Consider the following 22400-nt stretch of genomic DNA (forward strand, 5'->3'; position numbering starts at 1 on the left):
ATGGAATAGTGTTAATGGACTAGCACTTTAGCCCTTACTGGCAAAATTTTTAAAATGTCAATATTAAGAAGAGTGACATGAACTGGAGATGAGATTGTTATATGTGATCTTGTTTTTTTGTTAAAATTGCTTTTACAGCCAGCTTAGCTTTTAACTCTCACTCTCAATACTAGTACTGTATTGCATTTTTCACTTAAGCCCCTTGAGGCTTTTTTTTGAAAGGTAACAAAGTCAATAAATGTAACGGATCCTTCAACTTCAGTGACCAAATTTAACATATGTCTCCATTTTTGGCCGATGTATTGAAATTTTGTTCACTAAGACATACAGTTTTTCATTGCACCTAATTTTATAAACTGTTGGTTCTGTGTGTAATAGATTATGTAGGCTGTGTTGCAGGATCAGTTAACAGTTTCTGACTGTTGCCACTGAGCTTGGCAGGATGCTGCTTTAGCTTCTGTTTGTAGCTCCTAGTTACTCTTGGACTAAGTAATATTTCAGGAGCCCAATTTCCTGCTTATTTTATCCTTGCAAATTCTGTAAAAACAGATAACTGCAACTACATAGAGAAAATGTATTCAAGTAGGTAAATGTACATCAGTTCTGTTATATTTACTAGTATTTGTGCTTGCATGTTCAGCCTCCATAATCTGTTTAAAATATTTTCCTTTGAGACAGTTTATCATGCAACAATGTACAAAATGCTGAATATAGAAGAGAAGAAACATTAATGGTTTATATTAGATCTTAGATAGCAAAACTTAACTACAATAAAATATGGGTGTTATCTTCATTTCACATAATTTCTGCCAGTAAACACCTGGTAGTTTCTATATAACACTCAGTGCTAATAGATTTGAAGATATGTTTGTGTTTATATATGTACACACACTTCTGTGCATACACTTTATATAAATGATTAGTACCTGGTATTTTTAATCTAGATGTTACATGCCTGAAACAGTGCAAAAACAACGAATATTAAGTTAATTGAACCAAGGATGCCTCCATGCTGCAACTGTTACATGTTTTTATTCCAGTTTAAATATACTTTGTTACAAAGAAGCATATAGCATTTGGAGATAGGATTTGCTTCCAGATACAATAGAATATGAATTATACACTAGTTTCTATTGGGGGGGGGTCATTGATTTTACGTGGAGCAAATTATTAATTTAAATATTACCGATGGCATAGATCTTCATAGGCGCAGGCATATATTTGTTATATTGCTGTATTTCTAACCTCATTGACCAAGACTCAAAGAAATATGATGCCAGTTGTGTGAATCTAGGGGCTTTTCATTTGTACATTTATTAGTTTTTCAAACAGCACATCCCATAGTGGATTGATTGCTTGATTGATTAGATTTATATACCACCCTATTAGTGCAGCTGGGTGGTTTACAGCAGCTAAAATGTAAGAGCCTCGTGGCGCAGTGGTTAAAACGCTGTACTGCAGCTAAAGCTGTGCTCACGACCTGGGGTTCAAATCCCAGGTAGCCGGCTCAAGATTGACTCAGCCTTCCATCCTTCCGAGGTCGGTAAAATGAGTACCCAGCTTGCTGGGGGGGCAATGTGTAGCCTGTATAATTAAAAATTGTAAACCGCCCAGAGAGTGCTTGTAGCGCTATGGGGCGGTATATAAGTCCAATAAATAAAATAAATAAAACATGTAATCATTATATTAAAATAAAATAAAATAGTTAAATTTGTTTGAATAGTTAAACAAGCCAAAACCTTCAAGAGGCGAGTATTGTAAAATATAAAACATGTAGTGGGAAGCATAAGAGAAAACACATACCAGAAAACAAAGGGGGGCATCAAGTAGGGATCCCCAAAAAAGATCTCTCTAGATAGCAGTGTTCTTAAGTGCCTTTTAAATGTAGGGAGGGAGGGAGCCAACTGCAACTCTACTGGAAGCAAGTAAGGCCCTGTTTCTGGTGAACAATATCCTGGCCTCCTTTGGAGTGGCTACTCGGAGGAGCATTGCCTGGACAGACCTCATGGACCAGGTAGATGACCTTGGGTAAAGATTCTCTGACAGGTATCGTGGTTCCAAACTGTGAAGGGCTTTATAGGTGAGCATCAAAACCTTAAATTTGATCTGGGATGTAACAGGTAACCAGTGAAGGCGGGCCAAAACTGGGGAGATGTGGTCAAACCTGCTCACGCCAGCCACCTATCTGGCTGCCGCATGCTGGATTTGCTGCAATTTCCAGGGCAGCCCCATGTAGAGAGCACTGCAATAGTTGATACAGGAGATGACCAGTGCATGCACCAATGTTCTGAGGGAGTCCATATCTAGGAAGCGGCACCATTGGATGATGCTCCTCAACTGGATAAAGGTGGCTCTGGAGACGGCTATCGGAATCCCAAGACAGAGCAAGGTCCAGAAGTATACCCTGATTGCAAACTTGCTCCCTAACTGAAAGGACAAGTAGTTGCACAGTTGCTTGCACCTGATCCTTATTTATTTATTTATTCATTCATTTATTCATTTATTCATTTATTCATTTATTCATTTATTCATTTATTTACCTAATTCATTGGATATATAGCACACCTTTCTCCCAATTCATGAACACAGGGCAGTTTACAAAATGGTGCGAGATGACCAAAAAATAAATTAAAATATTGAAAATGTGTCAAAGATATGATATTAAGAAACCCTTATAACTTAGAATAATTTTAAAACAAAATCAGCAAAAAGAGACATATATACACAAGAAAAAAAAAGATTTTAAAAAAAACAACATGTCCCAGGAAAACTCTGTATACCACTCAGTAGCCAGAAGCTTTGCTGAATAGAAAGTTCTTTTGCCAGTGTAAGGATGAAGGAAGGAGAAACAGCCTCTCTTGGGTCCAGGAGCAGCCATTGAAAGGGCTCTCATGAGTTCTCACCAAATAGAAACAAGAAAAGGACCTCTTTTGAAGATCCTAAAGCTGAGGCTAGCTCATATGGAGAGATGCAGCCCTTAAATTGCCTTGGCCTAGGTGGGACTTTATAGGTCATAACCAGCAGTTTGAATTGAAGCTTAAAACAGCTGGAAATGATATAGTTCCTGTAACCAGTCTTGATCAAAAGTCTGGCTGCAGCATATTGGACTGATCATTTCCAAACATTCTTCAAAGGAAACACTATGTAAATTGAGTTTCAGAGATTTAAGTGGCATGTGTCACTGTTGCCAGACCAGACATCTCTATGAATAGGCACAGTTAATAAAACAGGTTTTAATATGCTAATACCTTCTTGACCTCCACTGTGAAACCTTGGTGTCCAGGTTCAGGGACAAATCCAGCAGAACATCAAGTTACAAACCTGCTTTTTTAGTGGGAGTTTAACCCCATCTAGAGCAAGTTGAATTCTTATTTCCAATTTCCCTTTTGGCTGACTTGGAACACTTCTACCTTGTCTGACTTAAATTTCAATTTGTTTACCCCTACCCAGTTTGTTAGTGAGATCAGATACTAGATTAAAACCAAAGCTATGTTTTTACAGTTAGATGGAAAGGAGAACGTAAAAAAATATAGTTATTAATGTTCATGTAGTTTAAACTTACTTTACCACATTGAATAATACTGTGAGTGGAAATGTTGACATTTCTTTTGTGTGTTTTGGAGTTTGTATGGGCTAAACGTCCTGACTCATGAACAGCATTGTGGAAAGTAAAGGGAACACAGCTTGGTGGTTCGTGCTTACCCTTTAAAGGTCACAGAAGTGTGGAAATCGTAGTTCTTCTGGCAAGTGATATTTTTGTATCATATTACAGTGAGAGATGAAAGATGAACTAGGTGAGAATTCTTTAAAAGAAGTTATCTTTTTTTCTTTTAAAGAACATGGTATTCCTTCCCAATAAAGGCAAGTACAATTTGATTAATAAAAGTGGAAGCCTCTTTCCTTGATGAATGGTGTAGTCTATATTTTTTATGCTATCCAGTTTTTTCATTGTTTTGTTGAAATGAATAAAGTTAGCATATAACTAACTTCATAAAAGTAATATATATGCATGTACATGATATACGGTGACTTCAAACATTCTGGGTCTATAACTGAATCTCCAACCAAGTCAAAAAGCCGTTGATCTGTATTCTTCTTAGAGGACTTGATGCTTGTATACTTTTAAATTTAAGCATGTTGACTCAGAAGTAAGTGGAAACTACTTCAGGTAAGTATGTGTGGGAATGCAGTACACTTAGATCAGTCTATATTCCATCTCCTTACTAGAGAGGTAATCATTCTCAAATCTTTTTAACAATCTTCATGCAGTGTAGGTACTCCAGATATAAGCTCTGAGCTCTTTCTACATACCATCCCTACTTAAGAAATATCCCTGTCATCCTACTTCTGTCTTCTCTCTTCTCTCCCTTTCATTAACTATACATGGAACATGCATTAGGACACATCTGCTCAAGAAGGTTTCTCATTGTTTCTCCACTCCCGTTGATAGAAGGAAGTTTAGAAGCCCTGATGCAGCGATGCAGAGAACGCTCCAACCCCATAGTATGCATGAAAGAATATGGCCAATGGACGTGGATACACAACTAATTCCATCTGATACAATATCCAGCTTTCTGCAAGGTAAAAGCATCAGCCTTGTATCTGCCCCATATCAGCCAGTCTAGATTACATGAAGCAACCTTGCAAAAAATAAGCTGATTCATAGATTTGGGTTATTGGTCTCGTCCTATAATGCTCTCTCATTTTGAGAGTGGAAGTATCAATATTTTTTTAAAAAACAACATAATCTTCCACTCCCAAATAATATTAGACTTACATTTTGATCAGCAGTTCCCCTGAAACACCACAGTTTATAAAAGCAGAGTTACAAAAGCAGTTAGTAGAGTGGAGAATTTTTTTGTCCAAAAACATAGAAGTTCCACTTGAGAATCCTAAAACAACTATTCACATCTCAAAACCTAGACTTCAACAAGCATTTCAGTTTCTGTTGTGTGATGTTCCTGTGTTTCAATTCAAAGTAAAATCTGTATGTTTAATTCATCAGTATTTTGACTATGTTTAAAAATTCTCTAGAATAAAATCTATATTTCCTTCTCCATTGATAGCACATTAAATGTTAACTTATATTAGTTGTCTCCCATATCTTTGGTTCTTACATAAATGATAGCTGGCTTTCTATATAACAGGAGTATAATAACAATATTTAACTGTTGATTCTGATCTAAAGAAGTATTTGGATTTTTCTAATTATTTTTCCATGCTGGGGAAGTTGATTACCATTTCCACAGACCTTCCAAACATGATGGATATTTAATGAAGATGAAAAATAGTTTTGAGTTCTGAAAAACTTGAGAATTCCTGTCTTCCATATTGGCTTTTAATAAAATGTAATTTTTAACATCATATGTTCATGCTCCTAAATATAACCACATTTTCCCACTCTAAATCTTGCAAGATGTCACTGTTATAAATGTTATTGGATGCCAGTTGCTAACATTGCCATTTAGGTTGATGTTCCTCTGAAAGACTAACATTCTTTCAGAAAAATTTAGGATCTTTTCTCCCTGGGGTTTTGTTCTAATTCCTTTTAAAACAATATTGCCTGTGATACAGTTTCAGGTTATCTAAAATATATCTTGGACTTCAGTATTAAAAAATATTTTTTCAGGTACTTCTACCATATACATCTTAACTAAATCTTTAATTTTCATCTTCCCCTAATACAAAGAATATTTTCTAAATCTTGGTAGTTTTTAAATTAAATTACTAGAACACATTAGTACTTGTGTTGTGAACACTGTGTTCTGTTTTTTTAAAAAATTAAAATACAACCCTATGTATGTTTATTAAGAAAATGAGTTTAAAATAGTAATCTCATTCTCCTATATTAAAGTATAAATAATTGTTTGAATATGTCGTAGGTTTTCAAATGTTTTTGCTACATGTTCAAGGTATTTTATTTGTTTTATTATTTATGTTAATTTTAATCTTAATTATTTTTAATATAATGTTTATCCCCTCATCCTAGTATATGATAGTTTACTGTTGTCCTACATGATTAATTTCATGCTTATTTTAAACATGTTTGGCCTATAGAAATAAAACATGCTCAGAAAACTAAACCAAAGCTGAACTATATCCCACTGAATTCAGCTGAACTTGCTTCTTAGACATTCCTAGAATTATCCTCTAAACACACCATAACTAGTGACTCAGTGAAGAGTTAATATGCTAACAGTTTGAAACCCATGTTTAAATTGTTAATGTGTCCTATTTGTCCATATGAAACTGACTGTCAAATCTTAAATGTTATACCCACCAGCCATACCTCTTGAGGCCTCACAGATTATCCTGCCAATTTCCCCATATCTAGATGGGACTCACTGGGCATCACATATCTTCCCTAACATTGTTTATTCTCATTCATCTTTCACATTCTTTAGTGGTACTAATGAAACCTTATTAGTTCATCCAAACTCTATCTTTAGGATTTTTAAATACAAAAATATATGTCTAAATATCCTTGTCATGTTTCTCTCTTCTTCTAAGTATATTATTATTATCATCTCTCTCTCTCTCTCTCTCTCTCTCTCTTAATTTATTTCTAACACATTATTTGTAAAATAGTGAAGATTCTAGCTAAACTAAGTGTTTGAAAGTGGGTTTGGTGTGTTTGGTTGATTTTTTTCCTTTGGAAAGAGTCTATTAATATTTAGGCTTCTAGCCTCTTGTTCAAGACCTTCACCATTCTTTCATACCGTTTGTTCCCTTTTCTATAGGCTCTCTTTCGGGTGGTTTTTTTTTTTTTTTTGAGGCATAGATGGTCTTTGAAACAAAGCAGGCATAAGCAAAGCAGGGAGGTTACTGAAGACTTGCTTTGTCTATTATAACTCAATAAAAATTACTTAACTCCACTGTGTATTATTTGGATTAACTCTGTTGTGCTGGGGCAGCCTCCACAGGGAGTCATATTTCTAACAAATTTGGAAAAGGCCAGAACCCAAAGACCAAAAAGCTAGCTGCTAGTATGATTAGCCATTTTCATGCCATAATAAATGCAAATGGTTATTATAGTAGATAAAATTAATTTAAAATAGTTTGTCAGATTTGCGTTTGGGAAACAAGTGATGTAACATTTAAACTGCAACAAGCATAGAGCCTCAACTCAATATTTTAGTTTTTTCTTTGAATAATTAGATGCTCTTGCCAATACAATAGCAAATGACTAGACCAGAGGTCTTCCAAGGTTCAGTGGTTACTTTCCATATTAATGCTAGTTAAACAGACAAAAAGTTAACTTGTAAATGTTTGCAGTGTCTGACTGCTTCAGTCAGTGTATTTTCCGTACAGTTGTTGTAGGCGAAATCTCTTGGTGGTGAAGTGATCAGAAGTATTACTGATGGAATTATTTCATTTGTATCTCTGTCTCCATTTGAAACTCGGTCATACTAAAATATACGTCCAGTTGTATATAAACAGATGTGACATATTTGAACTTGGTTATATGTCTCTGAAATCTTGGAGCAGGAGCAATAAAGCTGTCATTTTTCTCAGGAGGATACAGCTGCCATTTTAAAAGAAAATGATAAATTTGACTTCATAATCTTCTTTCCTTATCTGGCTATTATTTCTGAAGAAGGACTTTGCTCTGATAAGGAGAATGAAGCGCTATTACAAAATCACTGTGTATGCTCCACATGCTATGTAAATCTTCTATTTTTGTGTTCTTAATTTTTATATTTTTAACCAAGTTATATTTTCTTTCCTTGCCCTGCTTTCATCTATAGTCAAGAAAGCTTTGACATAATGGAGAATTTTAAATTTGTTCATGTTCAAATAATCTGTCAATGTAAAGATCTTCAGAAAACTTCTCATTATCCAGTTGTTCTGCTATAATAATCACCTTAATTTTGTGAATGTTGTAAAAATTTGTACATTGAACTCAAATGTCAAGGAAAGGGGCTTAGACCACATTGCTTAAGATCAGAGTTGCCTCTGGGAATTTGTACCATATGATATGGAGTTTGAGCCTGAAAAGAAAGCTTTTGAAAGCTTTTCATTCTTTTTTATGTTCAAACAGTGAAGTATAACTGAAATTTAAATGAAATGTAACTTCAGGTATTAACCAGCATAATCTACTGATAACAGTAGGACTACCTTTCACAGACTGAACACTAAAGACATTGCAGAAAAAGCCAGGAGTTAGTAAAATCCGAATTATCTACATTTTGCCTATTTACCTGTAAATGTCTTACAACTGTTGAGGTAAAGTGTCCAATATAAAGTTATGGATAATATACAACTCAAGAGTTATGATTTAAATAGGTTATAAGTCATACCGGACCTTCTTAATTAGGTGTAATGGAGTGAAACCACAAGGACTGACTCATCTTGCATCTTAAAGACAAAGAGATTTATTTGGCATGATGTTTCATAGACTACAGCCCACTTTTTCAGATACACCATAGCATTATGGAAAATCTTAGCAGCAATTAGCATTGAGTAGTCCAACACACACTATAAAAGTTCTTCAGAAGTTGGGACTGCCCCATTCACTTCAAAAGGATAGAGATGTTTTGGTCACATGTTGCGCTTCTGAGTTTACTAGAATCAATACATTGAGTTTGGTGTTTCGTAGTCATTAACGTCTCTTAGAATGCCCTGCTTCCTTATATTACTCTTGTTGCTGTTAAATTTAAACGAATTTCTTTTCTTCCATTTCAGCAGGAAAATTCCAAATTGAATATTGTTAACATTTTGTCATTTCTATGGGCAATTGAATTATGTTCACATCAATAGCAATTTGACTGTATTTTTCTTCTCTCTGAATGTTTAAATATTTCCTAAGCTTTAATACATCATTTGATAGCTTTTTTACTTTTCCTTCCTACTCGTAATCTCTTAGGAATTGATACCACTCATACTGTGCACAGCTTGCCTCCATCCTGAACCCAAAGAGAGAGATCAACTACTACACATACTATTCAACTTAATCAAAAGGCCGGATGATGAGCAAAGGTATGTATGTATTATAGAGAGAAATTTTTCCTGTTTTAATTAGAAGGCTGTTTGAATGTAAAAAAGCAACTTTCTACTTCAATAAGAACAATATAGATCTTTAAATCATAAATATCAGTTCATATATTTTGGGTTCATTCACAAACATACACTTGTAGTAATAAGTATTTGTAGTGTTTGCTCAGTCCTAGAAGTAGAAATTGCTCACATAAAGTTGGACTTGGTGTGTGACAAGGAATACAAGCAGCAGCTTCTTAACTAGCTGCAGTGCATCACTGTGATTTATGGTGTTACACTTATGCAAGTGTATGCAAGCAATAGGGTTCTGGCTGTTGCTTAATCTGCTTCATAAATCCTTCTTGATTTCATCAACTGTACTACCAATTACACTACAGTTTGTCATAAGTTTCTGCGTAGCAGCACTGCTGATGCATGTTCGCTCTCCCCCCCCCCCCCCGACCTGCTGGCACACACTGCTCTTTTCCTCCCTGTCACACGATCTTCCCTTCCCTTCAGTGGGTGAGCTGGTGAGAGGAAGGGGTAAGGCAACACACGGCAGCAGACATGATGAAGGGGCACAGATTACTTGATGCCTATTTCTACTGCAGATCTTCTGTTCAAACTGTGAACTGCGATATTAAACTTTGCTTAGTTATCCTCAGTTTCTCCTATCTGCTTCTCATTTTTTGGTATTTTTATGTTTTGCTTGTTTAAAATATTGTATCCTGCCTTTCTCCTTAACAGAATCTAAGGCAGCTTATATCATTAAAAAGAAATTATATTAGAAGTTAAAAACAATAAGTTATAAGAATATTTAAAAAGAATTAAACATATTAAAATGGATAAAAGCATTACTAAAACAGATTTAAAGAGCAACAAAAGTACAAACAGTCCCAAAGAAAGCCTACTGGAAGAGAAACGTCTTTGCCTGCTTGCAGAAGGACAGCAAAGGCAGAGCCAATGTAGCCTCTTATGAGAGAGTTTCAGAGTCTGGGAGCAGCCACAGAGAAGGCCCTCTCCCATGTCCTCACCAAATGCACCTGTGAGAGTGGTCCGACTGAAAAAAAAGGCCTCTCCTGATTATCTTAAAACCTGGGGAAGCTTATAAGGAAGATGTTTGAAATAGCTGGGACCCAAGGCATTCATGATTTACATTACATTTTACGGATTACATTAACACTTTATATTGCATCATATTGCCATATTGTATTGAAAATTCATAAGCTTAGTTTGAAATCAATGGTTTATAGTATCTTGATTAATATGTTGCCTTTTATACTTTTTTTACATGTTTTTATAATAAGTATATTTATAGTTAATGCCCCAAAGTCTGGTAGGTTTCATGTAGATATTTTTGCTTTCATATGTCTCAAATGCAATGTACATAGATATATTGTCTTTCAAAGCTACAGATACTAGTAGTTTTAAATGTGTTATGTTATCTATAGCGTAATTTTATCTATAGCGACATATAAGCAGATCAGGTTTTGTATGGAACAGATAAATAAGTGCCAAGCCATGCCCTCAAAAAAGGTTACAATGAGCACTTTCTGGAAATGGTAGTAAACACGGGGGTGGGGGGGTAGTTGGTAATACTGAAATAATACTAAATTTAGCTTGTCACTGCTTGGAGGGCAGTAGGTGGCAGTTGTTGAAACATGGAGCAGGAAAAGGAAGAAAGGACTTCACCTCTTTTATGTCTAATCTGTACTCCATTTATTCCTGCAAATGGTGAAGCCAGTAGCTTGCTGACACTGGAATATGGCTAGAGTGGTGCATTTTTAAATTGAAATAGTTTCTGTGCTTCTGTCCAAAATACAGTGTTTGGAGAGGATCTTACCAGTTGTACTTTTTAGGGATGTCATCTGTAGAAGAGCTGTCTCATTTGGATTCAAGTTGCTACTGTGCATCATTCCAGAAGAGACGCACAGCTGCTGCACACCAGCCACTCTGTGATTGGCACTGCATGCACTTCTGGTTTTCTGGCTTGGATGAGCATCCACAGCAGCATTTGGGGCATCCAGGCTGGTGGGCTTGTGGATGGCTGAAAGCAGCAAGGAGAGATGTGGCAGGAGTGAACTCTCCTTGTTTGGCTCCTCAGACAGCACCAGGACTAAGTGTCTTTGTATTAAAGTCTGTGAAAAGGAGATCCTCCCATTCACCCAACAGAGTTGGGTCTTATCCTCAACTCTGTCTTCTAGCCACCACAAAAAGCTAGGTCATATGCTGCATATTTATTTATTCAGCCCCTTCCCTATTGCCTTTATCCTTCTGTATTCTCAGAGATTGGTACTAACCTATCATAGTCTTAAGTTGAATATTTGCAAATAGAAGTTGGCAATTTACAGTAATTAGTGTTTAACTTAACTTTGGGCTGTTGCATCTATGTTTCTTCAGTGGTAGAATGCTCTCAGTGATGAGAGGATCCAGGAAATAAAAGGTGTTGCTAGGCAACAGAGTCAGCAATGAGCTAAATAACAAAAACCCAGCTCCCCATTCCAGGGAACTTCAGATCTTCCCTCTTTAATATTAGGTAGGATTTTTTAACCTTTCTGTTTCTCATCCTGCTCTAAGATCTTAATTGAGCAGCCTGATGAAGAGGCTTAAAATAAACTAATGGAAATGGAAGGAGATGAGATTATAAGGGGAGCAAGAAAAGAAAGGATAGAAGGATATTTGATTTGATGAGAATGGAGTTTAGAAGAATTATTATAACTTCCTTTTTTTCTGAAATGAAAAATGGGCAAGAGGAGGGAGAAGTAAAATCATGGATGGGATTATTCACCTTCATTCTAGTAAAGCCTTTGATATAGTAATGTAAATGTAATACAGTACTAATTTAAAGTTAATCTTAAATGTGGAAAACATCTTTATTTCAACATAAACATATTTTAATTAGCTTTTTAGGTTATTAACAATCACTTTGTTACAATTTTTCACCTTCTTTGTGGTCTCCATGAATTCACAGAGATGGACATGTGCAAATCCTCGTAACCTTCTAGAGCATAGAAAAAGAAATATCGTTATAGACCCTGCACTCCCACATTGCTTCTTTGCGCCTCTAACGGTGATCCCTCAGTTAATTTTTGCCACCACCTAGGATGCATTTCAGGAACTTTCTGGAGTTTAACATGTTCTTCCCTTTGCTAAGTTACTTACCTTTCTTCTCTTCGTGAGTGTTCTTTCTTTTTACCTACAAGAAACAGTTCATAGTTAGTGGGGGGTTTTCTCCTCCATTCTGCTTTCCCCCTTTTGGGAGGATTCCCCCCCCAAGCCTCTGCCCTGGGACTTTTATGGCCTCTAAAGCAGTGGTCCCCAACCTTGGGCCTCCAGATGTTCTTGGACTACAACTCCCAGAAGCCTTCACCACCACCTCTGCTGGCCAGGATTTCTGGGACTTGAAGTCCAAGAACATCTGGAGGCCCAAGGTTGGGGACCACTGCTCTAAAGGACCCTACAAAAAGTGCCAGAGCTGCAGGAATAAACTTCCCCATTGGACTGTCATTCCCTTGCTTGTTTTGTTTGGGGGAATGTCACAAACCCCAGTCTTGCTAGCATTGCAGGGATTTCACCAAGACCACTATTAGGCACCAACACGACTGTCTAAAAGTTCACCTCTGGGAACCTTCCTTCTGGGCTCCCTCCCCCATGGATCCACTTAAAGATTTGGCTTCAGGTCCATCTTCAGACCCCACCGTCTCTACCACCACCAAACCATCTATGAAGAAGTCAAAATCAATACTTCAGCCTCAGAGACTTCGGTTTTGAAATCCATATCTTGTAAGAAGCGCAAGAAGCCTTCCAAAATGGACAGGTCATCCAAAAATTCTGCTTGGGATCAAGACCAATCCCATCACGTCTCTACTTGGAACTGAGACCAGCTGCAAAAAGTCTCCATTCAGGACCAGGACCAATTTCAACAGGTCTCTGCTGCACCTGCCAAGCTCATCACTCTTCCATCAGAAGATGAGGTGGTTGTCCTAGTGCACCACCACCATTGATTGTCTTCAGCCATTTTCTGGATTGGGCCCACAACTTTCAACCAGCTCAGGGACAGCCCTTTACTATTGCTGGGCTCCTTGCTCTCTCTGCCTTCTTCTCCTTGGCAAACTATCGTTTGGCAACCCCCAGCTACAATCCTTTTGGAGATGCTGCCTCCACCCAGGCCCCAAGACAGAGGGACTATACAGCCTCCCAGCACCAACCCTATTACCCTAATACCTACCAGGACCAAGAATGGCTTGAGCCTGGCATCAAAACCTACTACCACCCTCACTACCATGGTGAGCACACCACCTCCCAATACAAGATGCTTTCGGCCTCCCCCAGATGGTGCTACACCTCTGGTCCGTAGTTGGTTGCCCTGCACCGATTCCCTTGGACTTACGCCACACATACTTGTCCTGTTTTTCCAGGTATGATGCACACATACCGACACCCAGCCATGCCTCCCTCAACAGCAACCCCTCTTGATCTCAGTTGGACTCCTCAGCATCATGCCCCTGCCTCTGCTCCAGCTAGGCCTCATGACAAGCATCCCCATCATTTCTACATGATGGACACCACCTCGGCTCCAGCACCAAAGCACCCTCAATACCATCATTACCAACAAGTTCCATCACCTCCACCTCAGGGGCCTGAGTCCACGCCAACCCGAGCAATCCCCAGCACTACTGCCACAACCTTGGATTCCTCCTCACTTGAGACCAACAGCCTGATTCCATCAGACCACATGCAATTACCCTAGCAGGAGAAGTTTCAGCACTTCGGTTCCAACATCTCACCCGGCTCTGATGCAGCCTCAGATACCTCTGGAGACAGGCCATCTGTGCTAGTCCCAACTCTTTTCTCCAACATGGCAGATAACTACCCACGTTCTCCCTCTTCAGACCTCCAATCCTCTCCAACTTGATCCTCCACCTTGCAAAGTTTCTGGAGCTCCAGGCTCAAAAACCAGCTCCCCAGGATTTAGACCCTCATTGTAAGCATATTGACAAGGATTCCTCTGCTCCAGCCTAACTTGTCATGATGCCCTGCCTCACTGGTATCACCAAAGATGTCTGGGAAAAGCCTTCAAAGATTCCCCCTACCTCTCATTGCATTGATAGCTTCTACAAAATTTTCTACACCGGAGTGAACTTGCTGGCAAAACACCCACCTCCAAACTCCATAGTTGTGGATACTGCACTAACTAGGTCCTGAGGACGCTTATTCACAGTCCCAACAACAAAGAAGGCTGCAAGCTTTATCCTGTCGACAGACGAATTTACCCTACAGCCTCACTTGCCCTTCAGATTGCCAACTACCAGGGAGCCATGAGAGCCTATACCAGATACCTAGGCAGTAAAATCCAACCCCTTTTTGGACAAACTGCCAGATGGGCGATGCCACCAAGCCCTCAAGCTCCACCATGAGGGCCAGGCAGTTGCAGCTCAACAAATGCAAGTGGTGTGCCATGCTACTGAGTGTGCAGCCCACCAGGTAGCAACAGCCATGACTCTCCATCACCATGCCTGGCTTCATTGTGCCAGCTTGGCTGAGAACATGTGGGCACGCATCAAGACCTTCCTCTTGACGGAGAGGGTCTCTTCATAAGAAGACTGATGACAGTATGGACAATCTCCAGAAGAAGACTTCTCTGGGAAGGTTTCTTGGGGTTTATCCCCAGATGCCACAGTGCCAGTTTCAGTGCCCAGTGTCCTACCAGACTTAACATCCTCCTCAAATTGACAGGCAGTGTTACACACCTCCATCTACAGCTGCTTCCTATACTTCCAGGATTCATCAATCTAAATTTTCTCAGCCCACAACCACAAAGCAACTAGGCTAAAAGTCTAAATAGTCTTTTTGACTTTGTCCCACTGAAGTCTCTGCTGAGTCTATTCCCACTCTTGCCCCATTTCTATCCCAGTGGCAAGAAATAACATCAGATAAGTGGGTACTGCCTATCATCCAACATAGATACATTATAGAATTCAAATCGCCCCCTCCTGTGGATGTGTTTAGGTCCACTTCCCCCTCCAATATCCTCCACCAAGGGGTCCTTGACCTCCTGCAAAAGTCTGCCATAGAGCCTGTTCCTTCATCCCAAATCTTCTCCGAGTACTTCACAGTCCAGAAGAAAGATGGGGGATCTCTGTCCCATCCTGAACCTCTGTCACATCAACAGTTGCATCGTGACCACCAAGGTCCATATAATCACCCTAGTACTAGTCCTCCCCCTTCTGTGACATGGAGACTGGTTCGCCGTCATCAAACTGAAGGACACCTACTTTTATGTCAGTATCCACTTGGGTCACAGACACTTCCTAATCTTCACCCTGGGTCCCCATGCCTTCTGATTCAGGGCCCTACCCTTTGAACTTTCCACTGCCTCACTCATTTTTACAAACTGCATGTCTCCCATTGCTGCTTACTTGTGCACTCAGGGCATCACCGTGTACCCACACATAGATGACTGGCTCCTGGTCACATCATCTCACCAAGCAGCCCAATGAGATGTCTCTTTCACCTTCAGACCATTCAGAACCTCAGTCTTTGAGTCAACCCCAGAAAATCCATCCTGCATCCTTGCAGGCAGGTTTCCTACATTGGCGCCCTCCTAGATTCCCACTGCAGCTGTGCATTTCTTCCCTTAGAAATACAAGAGAAACTTGCTATGGTGCTTCCACCCCAATGTAATCATCACAGCGTTTCAGGCCCAGCGCCTGTTAGGTCTGATGACATCTACCACCTCAGTCATTTCTCATGCCAAGTTACACATGAGGTCACTTCAGCCTTGGTTTATACACCAATTCAACTGTCTTGGAGACCCACAAAGCCAAGCCATCTGTTTTCACCCCCACGCTGAGTCTCCAGCTCCAGTGGTGGTTGCTTGCCCACAAAGTTGCCCTTGGTTGCCCCTTCTGACCCCTTCAGCCCAAGCTTCAACTTACTACTGATGCTAGTCTCCTTGGCATGGGACACTTACTGCACAGGCCGTCACTCTCACAGGCACTGGAAAAATAAATTATTTTCTAAGGTCTGGAAGGTTCTCAGGATTTACACATTCACAGAAATTACCTATCTATGTGAAATCACAGAGATCCAATCGAAGAACCATAGTTATGGTAAATGACTTACCCATTTTTGCCTGTGCCATATCCCATATCTATTTTGAGAGTGTTTAGATCCCCCAGAAAAGGGATCTTCTTGTTCTTGTTTCCATTCACACAATGGTCCATTACTCAGGTAGTTCCAGTTCTTCAGAGCTTGTGCAATGAGGTGTCTAGTACTTCCTAGCACATGTGTAATCCTTGTAGTTTTTAACAACGCAGTGAGTGTCCCATATTCCACCAAAATTTTGTAATTTTCTGTTAAAAACCTAAGTTTTTTAGTTAAGATATCAGATACTCAGAATTTTTTCCTATAAAACTGAAGATAATGTCGACATAAACCTGAACATGTACTTCCTTCCAGTGGTTACCAGCTACGTGTCAGTTATTGAATTTTTTAAAGAATTAACAAGACTGTAGATGCAATGACTGTTTAATAAGTGATGTTTAATCAGAATGGACTCTTTATGTACAAAATCCAGTAGAATTGCAGCCTTTTTCTTTCTGTGAACAATTAATGCTGTAATTTTGTGGCTTCCAGTAACATCTTTGTAATGTCATTTTGTGCGTAACCCTTTCAGTTTGTTGTACCTCTTTCTAACCATGCAAACACCCAGACTGAATTTATTTTCTATTTATAGGCAGATGATTCTAACTGGCTGTGTAGCATTTGCTCGGCATGTTGGACCAACACGTGTTGAAGCAGAGCTCTTACCACAATGTTGGGAGCAGGTAGTAGGATGGACTAATTTTTCTGCAATTTATTGGCTTCTGCAAAGTAACACAGTCAAAAATATGTTTTCAATATGTTATATCTTTTTGTAATAATAATAATTGAAATAAGCAAATCATATAGAATGTGGGTCAGAAACTAGATAGTCAGTGGGTGTGTTGATAACTGATTCGTGCCTTCGGGTGTTCTGAGATCAGAACTGCAAATCCAAATGGAATGGAAGAAGAATTTAGAATCTTATGATAATCTTAGCTCCACAGAGCTGGAAGGGACCCTGTGGATCATCAAGTCCAGCCCATCAGGGAGGCATGGTGGGAAATCAGATTCCCAACTTCTGGCTCTGCAACCAGATACCTAAACTATTATTCAGCAATTCCCTAATTCAAGCCAACTCGAACTGGCCCTGGAAGTGCACCTAAGTAAAAGCAATGGGTTTACAGGAATATCATGAAAGTGCATTTTTAAACGTCTTTCTGGCACCTCTGTTCACTAGTCTGTTGTGATGCTTCTTTGGCTCACCTCTTACATGGGAACACGAAGATTTCAGGTTCAAGGCATGCTATGCATACTGACTCTGTTAATTAAAAAGCTTGTGATAGTATAATAAAGAAAAATTCCCTAATGTACCGGTCTTGTTGAGAGATTTTTCAAATGAGTGAGAATTGGGGAAACAAAAACAGACAAATAATAAAATTATTATCACTGAACAAAAAGAATTTTTAATGGAAAATTTATTTTCCCTTTCACAGATCAATCACAAATACCCAGAGAGGCGGCTGTTAGTGGCAGAATCCTGTGGAGCATTAGCACCTTATTTACCTGTAAGTGTTTTCCTTTTTTTTTCTTAGACTAAATTTAAAATCAGGAGACAAAAACAACAAATAGAATCCAAAGAACCAATTAGGTTTTATTGCTACCCCTATGGAATTTCTTGATTTTCTTCTTGTTCCGTGCTGGTGGAAAACCATGCTATATCATAAATTTAGAAACTCATTTTGACTTTGACTTTTCCATTGGGCATTGAATACTACTGTGTTAGAGCAGAATATGTAATCACCAAGGATCTACTGGAACCACTTTGGAATTTTTGGATCTCAGCTATGAATGTCAGTTGCTTCTACAGGCAATATTGATGCATACACTAAAAGCAGCATTAGGAAGAAAAGTAATATTAACAACATACGTCAACAGTATGCCGTTTACTGTAACACTGAAGAGAACTGAGAAAGCAGTACAATCCAAAAGAAGAACCACCTAAATAGCATCAATTTGAAAGCTTTACTGTATAGCCATGTTTCTGCCAGGGACCTAAAGTGATGATCTTGGAACCTGATCAATTCTCCAGTTACTTTTTTCTAATCTAAATTAAATCACATTGTTGTCAAACAATTATATGTCAGAATGTTACAATATCAGTTGCCATTAGTGTTTCACAGATTCATTGGCTGAAATCTAGTTGGTGGAGCTATGTCACACAACATGGATGATGCCATCAGACAGAACTTTCTTTGGCTTTTTGGGAGCAATTTAAAACCTAATTCCTCCACCACCCCACCACAAGTTACAGGTTTCCCTAGGAATCCTCTTTGTTGTGGGGAAGCATTGGGGAATTGTAGAACATGGTAGGGGGTGATTAAAAACCCAAAATATAGCAGTGCTGGTCCCAGCAGTGAGATCTGGACCAATAATAGCAAATGTTGGGCTTTAAATTGTCCCTTACCACTTGGGGGCATTACATTGTTTCTTACAATTTCATGGCTCCTGAAGGATTCCTCAGGATGAAGGGGATCCTTGGAGATTTCTGAAACCTGAGAGGAACCAGGAAGATTTTAAGGGCTACACCATGGCTTACGATGTCACCCAAGTTGCATTGTCTGTGTTGCACAACAAGATTTCAACCATTTTTAAAAGTTCATATAGGTGTGTGTATTATTAATGACTTGTGTTTTCAGCTTTTGTGTAATGTAAAGTAGCAAATACTAGTTTCTTCTCTGTTTTCAGAAAGAGATTCGTAGTTCATTGGTACTTTCCATGCTACAGCAAATGCTGATGGAAGATAAGGCAGATTTGGTGCGAGAAGCTGTAATCAGAAGCCTTGGTATCATAATGGGGTACATTGATGATCCTGACAAATACCAACAGGTGCTGTGCCTTTGAAGTATATTGAGGGGATAATTGTGGAATCACTTTGTCTCTGAACAAACTGGGAATATGTTTCATGCTTTCTAACAAAGCAGCATGCATTGGTTGGAGAGAGAATATTCTATAAGATCAGGGAGGAATTCTCATTATGTAGACTGTAGCTTGGGGGTGGTAAGCCCAAAATAGCAACTAACTATTAGAAATTTTATTTGATCAAATTCATAGTAAACATTTGCTTATTGGGGAATATTTTGAACATATAAATGAGGAACCCCATGGTGCAGTGGTTAAATTGCAGTAGCCGCCCCGAGTAGACCTGGTCTAGAGGGGCGGGGTAAAAATCAAATAGATAGATAGATAGATAGATAGATAGATAGATAGATAGATAGATAGATAGATAGATGGATAGATGGATAGATGGATAGATGGATAGATAGATAGATAGATAGATAGATAGATAGATAGATAGATAGATAGATACATACATACATACATACATACATACATACATACATACATACATACATACATACATACATACATACATACATACATACATACATACATACATACATACATAAGCCAAAATTGCTCATAACCCAGGTTCATTCCCAGGTAGCTGGCTCGAGGTTCACTAAGCCTTCCAGTCTTCTGAGGTTGGTAAATTGAGTACCCAGCTCACTGTTGGTGGGGAGAGCAATGCGTAGGTTGCATAACTAAAATTGTAAACTGCAATTTAAAGAGTGCATTAAGCACAATGGTGCAGTGTATAAGCAGCACAATGTGCTTTTTTTATGTACATAAAATTCTTCAGTGGTCTCTTTGTGTATTAACAGGGGTTTGAACTACTGCTTTCAGCTTTGGCTGATCCCTCAGAACGAGTCGTTGGTGCAACTCATCAGGTGTTTTTACCTGCCTATGCTGCTTGGACTACAGAACTAGGAAATTTACAGTCACATCTTATACCTACATTGCTTAATAAAATTGAAAAACTACTCAGGGTAAGTATAAAAATGTTTCCTGCTCGCAAATTTTTGTGAAGCTCATATAAATCATCTATTTTTTTAAATACATCTCTGCCCAGATTTGTAGAATTGTTAATATGCAGTGTTATAACCTCAGGTTGTTTAATCTATTCTGTATGGCATTTTTAGTGTTTATTTTATCTATGAAGCCATCGATTTACTTCTGTGCCCTTACCACAATGCAAATGCAACAACTTGCTGCTGTTGTGTAAATGTATACTTGCTTAACAGCCTGTAATAACTTGACATGCGACAAGGTGGCAGTTCAGTGCTGCAATTTATGCAGTTCCATTTATGCTGAGGCAAATCCACAATAGTTCTGGCTGTTGCATCTTAGAATAGTAATTCTGAAAGCTATTAAATTAGTGTGTGATTATTTGATTGGTCCATGAAGTGTTCATTGTTTTTTTTCCATATATGAAAAGAAACAGTCGAATCATGAGTGAAAACCAAAGGTTTGCATATGACACAGGAATTTCTAAAGTATTGGGAGTCTTTAAGCCCATTTAGGGATGAAAATCCTATACAATGTGGAGGAGTGCTAGCCCTGCTGTCTCCAGTTTTGTTGCCTTCCTGCATGTGAAGGGTAACAGTTTGAACAGGAGAGTCACTACCATTCATGGAGGCCTTCCATGTAACTTAGAATTCTGGATAATCAGGTTCTTCTTCGTGGCCTCTGTGAATCACACCCTGGGTGATCCGGCCTGCGCAGAGCCTCATCAGAAAGTTCTAGACCTTCTGCGGTAGCAAAAAACACATTAGAATAAGGCCACTTCCCCCTCGTATAAGTACCTTGGCGCCAAGGCTCCTCTTTCAGTTTCTTTCAACCGCCGCATTGAGAGCCTCATAGTTCTCCTTCTGTGAGTAAAAGAGAAAGAGAGTTTATTCTTGATTCCTTCCTGTTATCAACTTTTTTCCTTTAAACTTTTAGATCAAATTCATTATCATCAGAGATTTTTTCTTTTCTACTTCGCTCAGCCTCTGGCCGCAGCACACACACACACACACCTCAATCATCGTTTTTTCTCCTCAAATTATTTTCTCCTATTCATGGCCCCTTTGGACCTGTTTAAACACTGTGTGGTCTGTGATAACAAAATACCACACTCCAACGGCCACAGCAAGTGTCTTTTTTGCTTGGGAGAGTCACACCAGACATCCTCCTGCCAGCATTGTAAGAACTTTAAGCGCGGAGTCCTCCATTCTCGCTTATCCAGATAAAAACTCCATCTTTGAGAACAATCCCTTCAACCAACCAAAATGGCCCAACCTCCTTGTAAGGCCACCTCACAAAACAAAGCAATGGAGAAGGCTCTTTTTGAAGCCTCAAAACAACATCCATTGACCACACCATCCCACTCCAACGCGCTGTCCACTTCGTCTAAAACTTCCCATAAATCGAAGCGCTCAAAACAGAAATCCTTGATATCTAACCCCTCCACTAAACGTCAAATGTCCACCGAAGCCTCTTTGGTTCCAGAGCCTTCTCCGCCTAAAAGACCTAAACAGCATAAATCTAAAGCTGCAGTCATTTCTCAGCAGCCTCAACAAACCGCCAAATCAATCTCTATTGGTTCGCCTTCTGACAATGATGGAATCTCCTCCCATCAACCCTGCTCCCAATCAATGGAATGGGATGACATAGTTGATTGCTTAACATCTTCTCCTCCCAGTCCTCAACACTCTGTTCTTTTGAGCAACCCTTCCGTACTTGCTTCAACTGACAGGGTCGATCCGAACAACTAGAGACCATACCTTATTCGGTAACATCTCATCATCCACCACAACCGCCTCAGAAACATCAGCCCCAACAGTCCCTGGAGCCGTCTATTTCATCACGTGTGGCTCAGACCCGCATTCAGCACTCTCACCGGGTTGCCATTTGCCCCAACCAATGCTCGACTGGTCGGGCACAAACCGCAACTGCCAATCAGCCAGTTGCTCTATCCAGCTCGGCCATACGTTCTCATGGCGGGCCTTGATCTCAACAGCTATCTGTGTCGAAACGGCCATATCACCATGACTCACATCAATTCCAACCTGCTCCCTACCTGGCACCTAAAAGACCCAGGACAGTCGAACAATTTTCTTCTACACGCAAGGCTTTTACAGCTCCAGCCTCCCGATACTTTGCCGCTAATCCAGATGAGGGAAATCATTCCTCTCACTTGGCATCTCCAGCATCTATATACTCCACTGCTTTACCAGCTTGTCACTTGGCCGATCTACTCAGCCACACAAACTCTCAAGCTCATGAATGGGAGTTAGACCAATCAGTTTTTCTTCGCCTGTACGAAAGATGGGGCAAACCAACTCCCGACCTCTTTGCCTCCCGTGTGAATCGGAAGTGCAAACAATACTGCTCCTGAGACAGCATTGGCAAACACTCCCAATGAGATGCAATCATCGTCCCATGGCCCAAGACCC

General features: G+C 39.3%; 1 protein-coding gene across 8 annotated transcripts in view; it reads left to right on the forward strand.

Moving 5' to 3' along the window:
- The window catches only part of RELCH (RAB11 binding and LisH domain, coiled-coil and HEAT repeat containing), a 102991-nt gene that overhangs the window by 47436 nt on the left and 33155 nt on the right, over nt 1–22400 (forward strand). For 7 of the 8 annotated variants that reach the window (XR_013545148.1, XR_013545149.1, XM_078393394.1 and 4 more), the window contains 5 exons: nt 8867–8979; nt 16715–16805; nt 17556–17627; nt 18808–18948; nt 19785–19949. Coding sequence is in view for 6 of the 8 variants with exons in the window: in XM_078393394.1 (XP_078249520.1) it covers nt 8867–8979; nt 16715–16805; nt 17556–17627; nt 18808–18948; nt 19785–19949 (582 nt within the window). In the remaining 2 variants the exon portion in view is untranslated. Of the gene's footprint in view, nt 1–2295; nt 4582–8866; nt 8980–16714; nt 16806–17555; nt 17628–18807; nt 18949–19784; nt 19950–22400 lie in introns of those variants that run through there. The other variant, XM_020786664.3, reaches the window with a different exon arrangement.

This window comes from Pogona vitticeps, chromosome 4 (genome assembly GCF_051106095.1).
Source record: "Pogona vitticeps strain Pit_001003342236 chromosome 4, PviZW2.1, whole genome shotgun sequence".
In the NCBI taxonomy this organism is placed as follows: Eukaryota; Metazoa; Chordata; class Lepidosauria; order Squamata; family Agamidae; genus Pogona; species Pogona vitticeps.